The sequence below is a fragment of the Cyrtonyx montezumae genome, unplaced genomic scaffold (genome assembly GCF_038088225.1).
Source record: "Cyrtonyx montezumae isolate F1298 unplaced genomic scaffold, pur_monq_1.0 scaffold_4, whole genome shotgun sequence".
Classification (NCBI taxonomy): Eukaryota; Metazoa; Chordata; class Aves; order Galliformes; family Odontophoridae; genus Cyrtonyx; species Cyrtonyx montezumae.
This window is the reverse complement of record NW_027072045.1, coordinates 33,014,387-33,030,837: the sequence shown is the minus strand read 5'-3', so window position 1 is coordinate 33,030,837 and position 16,451 is coordinate 33,014,387. Positions and strand designations below refer to the sequence as shown.

At 47.2% G+C, this 16,451-nt stretch overlaps 1 protein-coding gene across 2 annotated transcripts in view; it reads left to right on the top strand.

Moving 5' to 3' along the window:
* PRKG1 (protein kinase cGMP-dependent 1) overlaps positions 1 to 16,451 on the top strand; it is a 406,800-nt gene that overhangs the window by 11,011 nt on the left and 379,338 nt on the right. Inside the window, exon 1 of one of the 2 annotated variants that reach the window (XM_065746470.1) lies at positions 12,219 to 12,739. The exons of the other annotated variant lie outside the window; for it this stretch is intronic. Within the exon in view, the coding sequence (XP_065602542.1) occupies positions 12,429 to 12,739 (311 nt within the window). The 5' untranslated portion in view covers positions 12,219 to 12,428. Of the gene's footprint in view, positions 1 to 12,218; positions 12,740 to 16,451 lie in introns of those variants that run through there. 2 annotated transcript variants of the gene reach the window in all.

Below are 16,451 nucleotides of genomic sequence, written 5' to 3'. Positions count from 1 at the left end.
CAGTGGGACAAGAACTGGAGTGAAAAAAACCTAAATCCAATTGTGACCAAAAATACGATGTGGCAGAAGGATAGTGTTCAGGGTTTTGAAGAGTTTTAAAAGTGTATCTCTAGTTCTAAAAATGCCACATCTGAACTTAAAAGAGTGGCTAAGCAGGAGATTGTGTCTCCACGCTGCGCTGGGCTCCTGTGTAGGATCTCTTGGGTGGGTGAGCTGCAGGTAGTTGCCAGCAGACAGACAGACAGCCTCCAGAAAGACTTAGGAAAGGAAGTGCCCTCAGTTGCTCCTCCTGGGGCAGCTGGAACACCTAGAATGGGGTATGAAAACCTAAATACTTTCCCAGAAAGTTTGGTGGAGTACAGTGGGGGTGAGTGCGTGGGATACGGCAGTGTATGCGTATGCATGACGTAGTGGAAGTGGTTAAAAACAACCAAAAATATAGTGTTTCAGCTGCCAGCAAGCAGAGGGAGGGAGAAGCTAGAGGGCTGCAGGGACCCCAAACCTTCCAGAATAAGAAATGCTTTCAGCCCTGTGTCCCCACCCTCTGCTGTTGTAAAAGGACTCATAGAGCAGCAGCCTTCAGCCGCTGGTTTGCATAAGGTAAAGTACACAGTGGGCAGTGCTCCCGGGTGCTGAGGGTAACCAACCCCCCCCCGGGGAGCTCGAGGATGCAGCCAGAAGGACCGGCAGGGCTGAAGGGCTGCACTGTTCAGACACAGGTATTTATATCTGCCAAACCCCTGGGTCGGGGCTGCCAAGCTCCCAGAAAACCACACGGAATATTTTTCTCCATGGCATTGGGAGGAGCGTGGCTGTGATGGAGGAGGTGCTGGGTGGCTGTGATGTACTCCCCGTGCTTCCAGGACAGTGGAGTTTTTAGACCAAGAACAGCATAGAAAAGGGGAATAAAGCTCTGGGTGGTAATACCAACCTCTCCTTTCTGGGTGCTCTGAAGACTATGTCACAGCTGTGTGGTTTTCTCCTAGGGAGAAACCAGCGCTCTGAATGCCACGTTCTGGTTTGTAGGAGAGAAGATGGTTACACAATAACAGAGAGGTGTTGTCTGCTGGTCTATAGTTTTGTCCCTTGAAGTTCATTGTATCAACAAAGTAAAAGAAATTAAAAAAAAAAAAGAAAAAAAAAGGTGCTCGATTTTTTTTCATACTTCTTTCAGCTGCATCACCTATTAAATCAAGAAGTGGATGTGGGGGGATTTTAATGCATGATTCTTTTGGGGGCTGGGTGCAGCCTCACTGCTTCCCGGCCGTGATCCTGGCTGATCTGATGGCTGGCATGGACTCCAGCAGCTCAGCTGAAAGGCATCAAGGTATAAATAATTAATTCCCACTGAATTATTCAGACTGGAAATACAGTACATGAATTTAGCAAGCTGACCAGGATAAGAATGAGTAATTATGTTAATTAACCTATAAAGCATGCAGCTAGCAGAAGTGACAATTAGTTCGTGTTTTAGGCTGCTTTATGTTTTTAGGAAGAGAAATAAGGTACACTGTTATAAACTGCAGTTACAGTTACAAGTTAAATGATACGGTTCGAATGATCTGCGTGCATAGGACACTTGCCTTTCATCAGCTTTGCGTGGGCTGGCCCTCTTTCCTTTGAGGCTGGAAGCAGGTATGTTTGGTTTTTAAGGCTTTCATTACTGCTCTCTGCACAAACTCTCAGCCATTTCCAAATATTAGTAGCACAATGCATGAAGTTGTCCCCTAGATGCTCCACTTCTGCTTACTTATGCTGTTTCTTTCCTGTGTTTTATGCTGTTTCTTTTCCTGTCGCTGAATAGGGAGATTAATAGAGGAAAAAATTCAATTGAAGTATTTTCTTGAAGATCCATTAGCATCATGGAAGAAGTGCTAATAGCAGTGTGCAAACTGAACATCTCGTTTTGCAAATAAGTGTAAGTAACATCACACCACTCATGGGTAACAAACCCCAAATATACAGTAAAATGCTTTTCCAGTAAAAATAAAACATCACTTAGTAGTTAAAAAGGAAAAGTGCAGCACTAATTCAAGGCTTTGAGTTCAACAAATTAGTGTTAACTGAGATTTTAGAGCTGGAAACAGTCATTATCCAAATGTTCAGCTCTGCCTGCTTTACTCTCTCCAGTGGATGAACAGTGCTCAGCCTCCAGAAAGCAGATTTTTTTTCCCAAGAAGATTTGAAATAGCTGTGATCTAGGCAGGTGACTGATTTTCACCTTCAGATGGAAGTATGCACTCTGACTTCTCAGGCATACAAGTGGATATGTTCAGATTCAGTCCTCTTTTTGTGTGGATTTACTTTTCCCTAAAAGTATCATGCTTAAGTATGTATGTATTGCTCCTTATTTAAATGAGGAGGCACCTCCAACCCTGACTCCTTTCCATAACCCTGTTTGGATCTAAAAAAAAATTCCCTGAGGACTCCAGCTTTATCTTGCTCCTGTTTTGTTAAGAAGCACAGTTTTTCTCTATGAGGGTAATTCTTAGTGAGCACTGAATATAGATGGATGCCCTTTGCTATGGAACTGTAAGAACACTGTTAAAATGACCGATGAGAGGGAAACTAGAGACATCTGTCTGTTCCCCAAGACAAAATGGAAAGGCTTGGTACTTACCTGTGCTCCAGGCTTTCCCCTTTGTCAGGGAGGAGGGATGAAGGGATTCTCCACTGGAAATCTTAAAACCTGTTTTAAATGTACAGCCTTTGGTGTAACTCTCTAGCAGAATGGACTCTTTTCTCTCAGTGACTTTATAAGAACATTATTGGAGAGGACGTGTTGCAAGAGACGACTGGTGCAGTTCCTGTTCTCCCTACATCTGCCAAATCCATGGATGTGCTGCAGTGGTATTCCAAATCCCACTCAAAATGCAGGAGGAAGGGCAAAGAATGTTTGGGGTGAGCCAGTTGTTGCTTGTTTCTCTGAAAGAGAAGTTTCACAGGTTGCAGAACTGTGCTTGGTTGTAGGCTGCGTGTCAGGCAGGTGCCATGGTTTCATGACGTGAAACTGTGCACTGTGTGCATCTCCAGCTTCATCTCACGATTGTACTTTGTGGCTTATTTCATGAAGGTATCACAGAGATATTTAGTGGCTTAGCCTCAGGATCCCCCTTCCAGTGTCATGGGCCGGGCTGGTCAATGGATTACCTTTGCCTACATTAGCTGGGACGTGCTGTGACTTTTGGCCGCTGTCTGGGCTGACCTTACTTGCCCAACCACAAAATTCGGTTCTGCGCCGTTTTGGCCTGAGGATAAATTTATTACTGTGAACCACTTAATCTGTTTGGGTTTGATTTCCCTCTTAAAAAACATTACCTACCCTGTCTCCTAAGTATCCCCTGCAAAATACATACAAGCTCGAATGGAAAATGCAGCTACTTAAATCTATCATTCTAGTTGGGCTCCCATATTGATTCTTTCCCTATAATTTAGTCTTCTGTTCTCAGCATTTGCTGTTCTGCCATGCTGTCAATACCAATTCTGTCTGGAAATTGCATTACATTTAAATGAGAGTTTTCCTGCAAAGTTTAACTTTCTCTGTTCACCCGAGGAGTCTTGGAAGTTTCTTTGAGGTGACAGATCACTAGCAATTGAAGGGATAGGTGTATGTGGGTAGTGGTGTTAACGTGAGTTGTTTTAGTTTAGCTGAGTTTTCTGAATGTTTACTAGAAAACCGATAATGAAAAGATTTAGTATTCTGAAAATAATTTTGATATCTAAAGAAATGAGGCTAGATACAAAATTGTGATACATATTGGGGAAAAAAATCATTTTTCAAATTGGTCATGTTTAATGATTACGTTATTCTGCTCATTCTAAGAGAGACGCTTAGGTTTATGCATTCTGAATTTATGCATGTGCCCACCATTGTCACGTTATCACAGCATGATAAGGTTCTGAGCTGAGGGCCAGGAATTGGTGTAAATTGATGAGCTCCTTAAAGGCTCATGTATCAGACCTATCAGTAAAACAAATCACTGATTCAAATGTTCAACAAAAATCCACCTTTTGCATCTCTTCAAGGGGAATGCATATGTGGGTAAATGAAACCCATCTAAAATGGGAAGTCTGACCTGCAGAGCTGCTGGGTATAGAGTGCCTGTACCTCAGGAATAGTTAAGGATTTGCCCATCAGTTAAACTGAATAATGGGGAGAGAAGTCTGTGAGTCTTATTATGCCAAGCATTTGCTTTTTTAGAGTTACAGCAGCAAACTCATTAAAAACTTCTAGCATTAACCGTGTTCTCTTGATGAGAAAGCAACATATCAGCGCAAACTGAAAGCTGAGTTTGATCAATGCTCCTGCCCCTCTGCCTTTTATTTTTTTTTATACACACATGCATATTTTTGTTTCTCCATTGCCTTTCACTGACTTTTCGTTGCCGGTGACTCACCAGTATTATTTGATGTGAGCTTGCAGGGCAGCAGAGGGCGGCATTACTCCTCATGTGCTGTGTTTCGAAAAGAAATGAGAAATAAGAAGCAGGGGAAAAAAAGAAGAATGTGGAGAATGTTGTGTCTGCCAGAGCTGCAGGCCATGTAAGGGAACAGAGCAGGGCCAAGTACCCACCGAGCGGGTGAGGGCATGCGGTGCTACGTCATGCCCAAATCACAGGCTGAAGGCTGCTGTACTGATAGTCACGGCTTTTACGCCAAAAGAAATAAAAAGAGAAAGAGCAGCTTTTACAAAACAGACATTTGTTTGTCTGCAAAGGGGATTTTTGAAACTGGTTGTGAGTTTTCATTCCTGTAGCAGAGTGGATGTGCAAAATATGTTGACTGTGCCACACTGTGGGTTTTTGTGCTACATAGCGGTATTGACCCTTTCCATTCTAACATTGTGAGAAATGTTCACAGCACATCAGAGGGTTTGAAGATGAGTTTGTACACTGAGCTTTGCATGGACAGATTGCATACATTAAGGTTATTTGGATTAAGCCATGCAAGTCAAAGAATGGGTGATCAAGATTCAGTAGAAATTCCTTGTGACAGTGAAGAAGGCTGTAAGAGGTTGGTCCAAACCTGGTATTGCTTCCTATGGCACAGAGAAGCAGCCCCCAAATGCACGTTGCCTTTGCAGCAGCCTCATTACTTGCAAAGGATTTTTCCTCCCAGATTCGAGGGATCTCCCATGAGTCAACATCATGAAATTCTTGCTGTTCACCACCTGGATCACAAATTAGGAGGCAGTGGAGAAGAGCAGAAGTATCACTACTTCACCTTCCCAGTGTGTTTCATGGTGGAGAGGAGTTGCAAAAGTGAAGCTTCCCAGCGTATTTCAACACAGGTTTTAGTTCTGTGCAAAACAGAGGGTCAGGATCAGACAGAATAAGATGGTGATGGAGTGAGAAGAGAGCTGGGAGTGAGAAGAGAGCTGGGAGTCCTGGGCTATTCTAGCCCTTTTGCCCATGGTGTGCATGGTGGTGGTCATGGGGCTGAGCTGATTTGGAATAGGACTCACACACAAGAGGAAAGTTCTGCCCAACCCCTGATGTACCCAATGCAACAAGGCAGTCAGTCAAAAGATGTTGGTAGTGTGTAGGAAATCAAGCATTGGTGGCTTCTAATGCTCTGAAGAGTAGAGCAATCAGTTTGAGCAAACTGACAGAGAGGATGCTGTGAGCAGAAACATTTTTTTACGCAGTTAGAGAGCCCAACCTGATGAAGTTTTCCCAAGCATGAATAAGTAATAGCTGTAGAAGTCAGTGAAGCGCTGAAAAACCTTTGTGAAACCCAACGTGAGCCCGTACTCACAGCTGCCTGGATGATTCACAGACATTGCCTTGGTATCCTAATGAGCTGGATCCTCTGTGGGATACTGCCATTTGTTTGGAGCTGTAAATGACCACAAGCATCAACTTGGAGCACAAAGCCTTTTTGCAAATGTATTCTGCAAGAGAGAGTTTAGCACTGCTAAGAGTTGTGGACATAAACACTTCCAAATACCTGAATAACAATCTGGCATTTCAGTAAAATATGTCTCATTGCTCAGGATGTGTTGGTGTCAGAGAAAGACTTCAGAATAAATTCTAGGATGAATCAATTTCTAGAAAGGCAGACAACTTTGAGTGCAACTTACATTTATTTTTCATAAATAGCAGTCTGCCTAGTCACATTAAATACAGGTTTAAAATGGTTTGTGTCTCTCTCTGTGTGGTTATTGTTAAAAATACCTGAAACATTCAAATGATATTTTATACTAAGCAGAGGAATTAATTAGATTCCATAGAGAGAGTGTGCTTGTTCACAATGCATCCATCATAAAATAGTGATAATGCACTGGCTATTTTCACACTGCTCACAGTGTAATCCATGTTTATTTCTAACCCAATTCTGAATATAAATGAATTGTTTTGTAGGCTGGATAGATCAGCACAATGCACCGAGGCAATTACGGCAGGTGACCGGCACAATACTGGTGAGAGGAGAGAAGAAACGCTGCTGGGTCGGGAAGGGTGAGGAGAGGGTCTGCCCAGGGCTGCCAGGGCCTTGCCACTCTTACAGCTGGGAAGCTAAGAAACAGCATCAAAAATCATACCGTAGGAATGAGCCACTATGGACTAAAATAATAATTGTAGCTGGGGGAAAAGCAAGTCTGTCACTGTTCACGCCTTTCTGAGTGCTCTGATTTTGACCTGTGATGAAAAAAACTCAGTGAAAGGGTGATGGAGGGCTGAAGTGGTGGAGGATGTGGTAGGATGATAAAAGCTGATAAGTCTAGCTGAGTTTTTGTGGGGTTTTATGAGTATACCAAACATTGCAGGCTGACTACAAGGCAAACATTGCTTTTGATTCACCCTTGTTTTTACCAGCATGCTGCTGAATACCAATGCAAAAATCACTGCCCCTAAACATACTGTGAGAAGCTGTTACTGCTAGTCAGAGCCCCGTGCAGCCTATGCACAGGGAGATGAAGGTATGATCCCACAATGAATAGGTTAGCAGGAGCAGGGGAGTGAGTGCAAAAGCATGGGGCCTGACCCCAGATGCCTCGCTGAGCACTTGATTGCTGGGATCACACAGAACAGCATGGTCAGACCCATATTCTGTACATGTGCCTTTCCAAAGCAACATAATGCAAAGGTGTCACAGGGTGTGTGCTGAGCAGCTGTGGGGTTTCTGGCTAGGGAATAGCAGTGATTGAATGGCCACAGACCGTTTCAAAGCAGTCGCTTCAGCTCTGACACTCGCTTTCCACCTCCCTGCAAAGGCTGCAACTTCTCAGCCTCACAGATGTGTGGTGTGAGGAACAGAGTGAATCTGCTTTGCCAACTGTCAGTGTTTTCTACAGACTTTGCCTCTTTTATATCCTGTATATCAGGGCTCTAAGACTAAATCTTTTTCCCTGCACTTAGTTTAATTGGTCCCTTGGATCATTTGCTCGTAGCTTAAGGCTGAAAACAAGAAAACAACATTTCCAGGGCTCTCCTTGCCTAAATGCTGCTTTTGCTCTACATAGTTGGTACACTGGGACCCCTGAGAAAAGCAAGGGCATAGTCAGTGCCTAATTGTAACAACTGCAAAGCAGCACCAAGTATTTACTTTGATAGTTTTCAGAACGAGTTGCTGTTTAACATGAGCTTAACACAAGACTTCTTAAGGAAGCTGAATCATTTTGAAGCTTAATCCAGTCTGTGGGGAGACGTGCCTACGTCTGGCCTCACTGTGCGTCCAGCCCTTCCTGACAGGTGGGGAATAACCTGCTGGAGATGGTCAGGGGCTGGAGGGACAGAGGTCCTCACTTGCCTACAGATCTGGTGCTAATTATCTCAAGAGTGTGTGAAAATGTGCCTCCTTCCTCCTGGAGAAAGCCCAGACCCAAGGACTTCATCTGAGAAGATGCTACCTAGTATCATCTCCTACCCCACAGGGACCCTGAGTGGCACTGAAGGAAGAGGGGGGGAGACCCACTTCCACCACCTTGGGCATCTGATGGGGCAAGCTGGTGAAAATCCAGCTTTCTTTGCCATCGTGGATGAGAAAGACACCTTTCATCTGAAGCATGCCAGATGCGGGGTCTGTGGTTTCTGAGACATATAGGGTGGGCAGGGGATGTTGCTGAGAGAAGAAAGCCAGAGGAGCTTCTTGTGGTTGTTCCAATGGAAGAGGTTTTGTAAGGCTGTGTTGAATATTGGGAATAATTTATTGTGTCATGTAGACGTAAAGCTGGTGTTCATCCTATAAATGGTCTTCTATCGTTTTGGCTCTGCAGCCCACTTGGCTGTGACACTGAAAATCAAGGATGGAAGAGTTATGCCCTATCTTTCCAGTACATACTTTGCCCATGAAAAATGGGAGACTTGAATCTTAGGTCTGCTTATGGCACATGTGTGTGTGCATGAAAAAGGAGGAAGGGCTGAAACTGCCCCACTGTATTGCATGGGTAATTCTGTATGGTTTTACACTTATCAGGGCTCATCAATCTGCCTTGCATGGCACCAGCATTCATTTTTGCATTATTAAGTATGCCCCTAATGTGATATAAAAAGCTAAACGTTTTACCAATTACAGTATAGCACATTATTATTCCTTCTTGTCTTTGCAGCATGTCTTTTTTTGGTACCGTTATTAGACCTTGGGGTATTTTTTCTCATGCATTTGATCTGCTCCAAAGGATCCTTATACTGGGGAGATTTCCTAGGGCAAGCTGGAGCAGTTTCACTCTCTTTAGAAGAGCTTCTTCTCAGTGCTTCTTACTGATAATGGGAAAAAATCTACATAGTAAAGGAAAAAAACAAAAACAACAACAACAAAAAACCCCAACACCTTGAGATGATCCATTTGAGGTGTTACTTCCAGCACTTAGGACTCAATGGGGTTTAAGAGATATCACTAGCTGCAAGAATTCCCAGCCCTAGCTTTCTCCATCCTTCTGGTGGGGAGGGACACGCAGGTCCAGCTCTCACTTTTAAAAGCTCCAGAAAGGTCCAGAATGAGGAACGTCCAGTGCCAGGAGAAAACAGGGCTTATTTTCAGAGAGAAATGGGGCTGAAGTACTTTCCAAATACTGCCAGTTCATTCTTCAGACTCTTAGCAAGGCTGCTTTGATGCAGTTGGTCCAATTTCATCACCACCCTTTGGGGCTGAATTATTTCCCAGCCCTCCCCTTCAAATCTGCAGGGCACAACGGCACCAGAAGGAGGTGCTGAAAGCAACTTGTTTGGGGCAAAAAGTGAAAAGAATGGACAACTGTCCAGGCAATGTGCAAAGGTAAAAAGCAGAAGCTTGTTCACAGATGGAGCTGTACCCATTGCTGTTGAACACCATCCCTCTCCTCACTCTGTGCTAAATATAAGGGATATTATGACCTTAGCTGCCCAATACGTGAGTCTTGGGCATGTGTTTCACATATATGTGCTGCTTTCTTCTAGGTCTTCTTGTATTTTAGGCTTTGCTTCTTCACATCAGAAAGGTCTTGCATGCAGGGAATGCATTCATCTCTTTCCCATGGGTCTTGCACTTTCCCAGATCTGCCCAAAGTCCTGGCCAACATCATAAAACCCAAGTGGTTCTGCTTGCTTCTTGCAAGCTAAGCTGCTCCTATAGATCCTTATTAAAGGGAGAAATTAATGGTTTGGAGTAGTTAGGTGGGAAAAAAACTAATACTCTTCTAGGAGGAGGAAGGTATTAATGTATGTGTTCAGTGATGCATCCCCAGCTTCTCTTACACGCTGCCCTGGCCGCAGTAGCAAGGTGACGTTTGCCTGTTAGCCATCCTGCATGCTACTTGAGCCTGACATAGTGAACCCTGGGAGGTGCTTGCAGAGCCTTTTTGCTTGGAAAATGGCAGCTGAGTGGGTACATTTGGTGGCAGATGATCCTTGAAAGTGAAAGCTATTAAAACTCGGGAGTTGTGCAGAAGAGAATTACTGTAGCACACCAGAGCCATTCTGGGGAGAGGCAGGGAGAGGCTGTGTTTTGTGGGGCAGCCTGTGATTCCCATCAGCGAGCCATGCTGTAGCGTTTTGGGACACATAGACTGCAGATGCTCTACATTTTTGTTTCTCTGGGCAAGGCAAGGCACAGCATTGCAGTGGCCGGGTACTAATACACTTTGGGATGATGGTTGCTCCCTTAACAAACCGCTTGCAGCCCCATTCTGTTCTCCTGCAGCTGAGCCAGTCGGTGCATTCCTGCCATTCTTCCCTGCGGATTCTTCCCTGCGGAGCCATTTCTTTCCATTCAGGGGCTCAGGAAGACAAAGCAGCTGCTTGGAGAGCCTGAGATTTTTTTGATGGGAACATGGATTTGGGAGCACTGGGACAGGAAAATTTATTTTTGTTAGAGTGGGGTGGTAGCACCTACCTGAGGGATTCCTTGCCAAAACAGCAAACCGTCTGCTTCAGGCAGCAGAGGTCCTCAGGTTGCTTCAGCTTCATCTGGCAACCAGGGAAGACCATCCACAAGTTTACTGGTTATAGCCACAGATATAAAATTGAGCCATACAGTTTCTTCTCTAGGTCTTATGCAAACTTGCCTTCCACCTGTAAATACAGACTCCCTTTACATATACTTAAATTCCTTGCCAGTTTTATTTCTCATAATTTCTCATGTTTCTCTCTGCATCCTTTCTTATCTCTGTAATGTTGCCTCAGTTGCAAGCTGTGCACCTCCAATAAGAACTGAGCAACGTGGCTTTGCTGCTTGTCATTGAGAAATTATGCACAAGTTTTCCCTAGGGCTGTTGTTCTCTGGGAGCCTGGTGGGCTTCAGCTAACTGTGTCACATCTTTCTTGTCCATGGGGCCACATCGCTTCTGGGGAGAGGAAAACAGTAAGACCGTGAGCACATTGGCTTGATGCTATTACTTTTTCTTAATTATTGATTTCTAGTTTGCAAGCAGCACACGTGCATCTGTTTAACACCAGTCATATTTAAAATGGAAATGTTCAGAAGATATTTGGTACTTTTGTTCCCAGTGAGTTACAGAAGGCTGCAGTGGAGGAGCTGTACAAAAAGCACTTAAAGTGTGGTGGTAGCCCATGAAAACAGCCAGGGAACTTAGTTTTTGTGCCTGGCACGAGTGTCAAGAAGAAGCATTTTGCAAAACCTTTTTAAAAAGTATTTTTGCATATGCATCTTGCAAAACGTAGGAGTTACCAGGCAGCACACCTGCAGAGCCTCATTCCAGGTTTCTGAGCAGAGTCCAGGCCCTTTCCAATAGCAATGCTGAACAGGGAGTAGCTGTCATTCCTTGTCCATTCTTTGATTTTTTAGTTTTATGAAGACCATCTTCAGGGTGAAAGCTGGTACTCAGGATACAACCAAGTGCTGCTATGCGACACTATCAAAAGCAAAACAACGCCATAAACACTGTCTGGATCTCTCTTGCTGCCTGCTTATGCCCAACAGGGAGGTCTGGGCATTGCCAACTGCCACAGAGATACCACACACTGCAGAAGCCATCCATGGCTGCATCCTTCCTCTCTCGTCCTCACACCAACCTCTTAGGAAGGAAACTATGACCCAGGCAGGCAGGGCCCAGGCTCCGTCCAGCTGGGCTGTGGGGATTTTACCCGGTTCCTCCTAATGATGCAGCTTTGGCAGAAAACCCCAGTGCGGTTTGCTCCCCTCTCATGAGGCGTGGGGGCCAGCTCTGTCTGTCACCACCACTGCTGTCACAGTGTCGTGCTCCGTTCCCTGCATGCATGGAGACAAACGGTGACACCATTTGGTGCCAACGTGGCTCCTCGATTTGATATTTTCATATCACAGCCCCATAAACGGCACGGTGCGGGCTGAGTGCCTCACTGCTGAGTGAACCCTGGTGTGTTTGGGTCTGCATAAGCCGGCTTTTGTGGAACCTACTGCCCCGACTTTGGCTTATTTTATCTCTCGGAGCCCCAGACGCCCCACCGACGGGCTGCTTCAGCACAGCCACTTGGCCGGTAGTCCCCACTGAAACAGCGTGCCTCCTGCCGAGGCTGAGCGGGAGCCGAAAGCCTCAAATAACCATTAATTACGGCAGCGCGACGGAGCGGGGCCGCGAGGGGAGGGCTCAGCGAGAGGTGAGCGCCCGCCGCGAGGTGCGGACCCGCCCAGCCGCCACCGCCCCGGGGCCGGGCTCTCCGGACTGCCTCCCCCTGCCAGCGGAGGCCGGGGAAGGAGGAGTAGGAGGGGGGGGGGCCGGCGGGGGCTCCCCCCCGCAGCCCCTGGCCCCGTCGGGCGGCACTGCCTCGGCGCGCTCGCCCCTGCCCACCGCATCCCTCCGCCCCGCCGCCCGCCCGCCGGCGTGTGCGAGCTGCCTCTCGCAGCCTCGCCGGGCGCAGGCGGATCGGGAGCGCCCCGCTCCAGCCGGCTCCGGGGCCGCGGGGTGGGGGGGCCGGCCGAGGGGCCCCGGGCCGGAGGGGCGCGGGGAAGTTGGGCCGAGCGCCGGGTGGATCCCGGTGGAAAGTTGCCGGGAGAGGCTCGGGGCGAGCGGGAGCATGGGCACGTTGCGGGATTTACAGTACGCGCTGCAGGAGAAGATCGAGGAGCTGCGGCAGCGGGATGCGCTGATCGACGAGCTGGAGCTGGAGCTGGACCAGAAGGACGAGCTGATCCAGAAGCTGCAGAACGAGCTGGACAAGTACCGCTCGGTGATCCGGCCCGCCACGCAGCAGGCGCAGCAGCAGAGCGCCGGCAGCCTGCAGGGCGAGCAGCGGACCAAGCGGCAGGCGATCTCGGCCGAGCCCACCGCCTTCGACATCCAGGACCTCAGCCACGTCACGCTCCCCTTCTACCCCAAGAGCCCGCAGTAAGCAGCGCCCGCCCGCCCGCCCGCGGCGGAGGGAAAGTTGCGAGCGGAGGGCTCGGCGAGTTGCGGGGCTGCGGAAGGGGCCGGGCAGCACGCTGCGCCGTCCTCCGGGGTTTTTCCATCGGTACCGCATCTCTTGTCTTTGTGCCCGGCTCCGGGACGCGGCCACGCGTGGCACCGGACCCCTTGCTCACAAAGATACCGAAGCCTCCCGGGGTCCGCACCGCTCCGCTGCCGCGCTCTGGCCGCTCCCCGTCGCCCTCCGCGGGGCCGCTCGCTGCCCCGGAGCGGCGGGAACCTGCCCTGCCCTGCCCTGCCCTGCCCTGCCCCGCCGTCTCCTGGCAACCGCCCCGCGAGGGATGGAGGGAGGGATGAGCAGCCACGTCCCGGTCCCGCCGCCTCCGCCCCGGGACCCTCTTCCCGACTCCCCCTTCCCGCCGCCGTTTCTCCGTAGATATTTTGCCCTTTTAAGGCGAACGGCTGCGGCTCAGCCCGGCAGAGGGGAGGAACTGTGGTGGACCCGCAGAATGCCCCTCACACATCCCAGCGAGCCGGGGGTGGGGGTCGGTGCCTCGGCTCCATTGCCGGGGCCGGGCAGCTGAGGTGGGGTGAGGGCTGCTGGGTGCTCCTCCACGCACCTATGTGCCTTCGGGGTGCGTACAGCACGAGAAAACAGCCGGATAGGGCTGCCGTGACGGACGGGGCTGTCTGTTCCTCAGTACCCCAGCCACTCGCTCGCACAGATGCGTGTTTCTCTGTCACGAGGATGCGTGTTTGCCCCTTGGTGCCCCCACGAAATGGCGGTGGGTGGCAGCGGGAAGAGGCCTTGCTCCCGCACAGCACAGCGTGGAGAGACCCCAGCTGCTGCCCTGCAGCTCTGCTTCAGCTGCTGTGCTTCTCTTGCTTTAAGTCTGGAAGGTTTTGGTTTTCACTGAGCCTCCTAGAGCTTCAACTTTAAGCAGAGCGTACAGCAAAACACGTAGGAAGCCTGTCAAGACTTGAATTAACGTTTTCCAGCTTGAATTTTAGTTTTTTGCTCTGTGAATGCCTTCTTGTAGCCTCACTCGGAGTGTGGTGCACCTGAAGCAGTGCTTAATGTTGACCTCTCATGGTCAGTAGTAAATGCACGATCTCTGGGCTGAGTTACTGCTGCACGCCTCGGTCACTGAGGTGAGGAGGATAACAGTCCCAGGGGTTGCTCTGGGAAGTAGTCACTGTTCTGCTGAGGCACCTTGATTTGATGGGTAGGAGCTGACAGTGCCTTGCACCTGACGCCTGTGAGGCAGGGCTGGGTCTTCTGGGGCTAGGTGGTTGTTTCAGCCGCTTGCTGTGTCCATGGGGTATGGCACTGCTGAGCATTTTCAACGTGAACATCTAAATGGAAAAGCAAGCTGTATGTTCCACTTACCAGGAGTGCTTATGATTAAAATCCAGATGAGCTGCTGTTAGTGGAGTCTGTGCCTGGGAGGCTGAAGAAGTGCACCTGGTTTAATTGACTGGGGTCATTAATACCTAAATAATTGTTTTTCTCACGCTTCTATGCACGTGGCTTGCACAGCATTAAAAAGCAAGTTCTCTTAAACAATTGAGCCCAGCGATCTTTAGGGTGTGTTTAGTGCAATCACTGTGGTATTGAAGGTTGAGGTGGAGAGTACCACAACAGGAAACGAAGGACTAAGATGTGAAAAACAGGGTTGACTTTTTTGCCCAGTGGATGCTGAACTCCAACAGCTCTTGGGGTGGTGGGATCCAGCCTCCATTATCTACTCATTTGCCAGCACTGCACAAGGTGGAGTGCCAAGGAGGCAAAGCGGAAACATCCAGTTCTAGTCTAGTGTTGGGCTTATTTTGTCTCCAAAGTTTTTTATTTTTATTTTTTTAATCTTGCTAATGTCAAATACAAGTTCACATGAGGAGTTTATGACTAAAATATGCAGAAGGACACATTCTGCTGATTTCTTCTGACTTAGAGACCACTGAGACCTTTCATAGAATCATAGAATCCTTGAGGTTGGAAAAGACCTCTAAAGTGATCTAATCCAGGCATAAGAAGTGGCACCTTTGTCGATCTTTATGCAACTAACTAGTAAAAGGTTGTCTGAAGTGGCTTTTCTCATTTCCCCACCCCAGAGGTTGCCAGAAGTGGCTGCACTAAGTGGGTAAAGACCATCAGGAAGTCTGGCTGATTTTCTCTGCTTGAAAAATGCAGTGACAAATCTTGATCTCTTCTCCTTCTCCTCGGATTGCTGCTCTGTTTATTTTTCCACACCTTTGACCTCTCGTGGGATATATTCTGCCTGCTGACAGCCTGCCGGCATTGAAGTAATACCAGGAGACAAAGTTTGTACCGACAGTTCTTTCAATTAAGATTTTACAAAGCTGCAGAGCAGAGAATAACCTTTTGAGCAAAGAGGCTGTTACGTTTGATTCTTTCCTTTCCTTTCCTATTTTGCACTTAAAATGAGAAAATACCCAGGACTTTTACTTTAAAAGGAAGTTTCATTTTGTCATTGGTCACAGCTGTATCCTTTTTTTTTTTTTTAATCTATTTTTTGAAGGCTGTGTAATCAGAATATTTTGTTTTCCAGGAGAAAAAAAATGGTATGAGCAGAATAGGAACCAAAGCAGAGAGCTAACGAGCATGAATGATGTGTAGGGCTCCATCTCCTATTGTCAGATGTGGTGTGTGCTCTGTCACTGCTTTCCCTGAGCAAGGTGCTGTGTCATTTATAGGAACTGTTGAGTGAGATAGAAGAAGTCTTGGTTTTATGAGTGAACAGACTTAGGAATGTTTCAAATGTGAAGTTGGGATATCTTCCAAATATGAGAGATTCATTTGTGAGGGGAAGGGCAGCCTGTGAGTGGTATTTAATAGTTCTGGGTTTAAAAATCCAAAAGCGACATTTCATTGCATAGCCTTAGGGAAAGTACAATGTATGTACAAGAGGTTTAACAACTAAATTGGTTCTTTGAAGGCAAATGGTACATCTATGGGCCAGAGGCGTATTTCTAAGCAGTCATAATTGTAATACTAAACCTGAAGTATTTGAAAAGCAGTTCATATTTAGGACATTTGCATAAAATTGCCTGTTGATATTTATAAATGATATCTATGCCATGGTACCTAGGAGCCATCTATTAATTCAGAAACTAGTTCTAAAGAATACAACAGCCCCTTTTTTAAAGCCTACACTTTTCTGTTTCTAAGATAATCCAGAGGATGGTCGCAACATCATTTGACCATTCAAAGCAGAGACTGATGTGGGGCTTGTGATCAGGAAGGGAGTGATTGCTTCCTGAAATGTAGGGCAGGAGCTGTGAAATCAGAGCTGGTGGCTTCTTTAGTCATGTTGCATGTGGGTTTTGCTATCATGTTGCAGAAGGTAGCAAAGGCAGTCAGCAGCCATGGATGTAAACAGGCAAGGGTGACACAACCTTTCATTTTTCTTCTGTTTGAAACTGGAATTCCATGTGATGTGTCCAGTGACCGATTGAAATTCATTTATGATTAAGTAATGAGCTGCGGGAATTGCTTTTACATGCTGCATGATAGAATGCTGATTCAATCTGAAAGTAGTTTAACATTGTTCTGAGGGAGAATCTGTGTGTCTGGATCTGCTCCTTCATGCTTAAACTGATGTCTGTCAGCATGCTGCTGGATACGTGGGGCCCGCTGCACACACCGTAGCCTCATCCTCATCCTACCTCACAA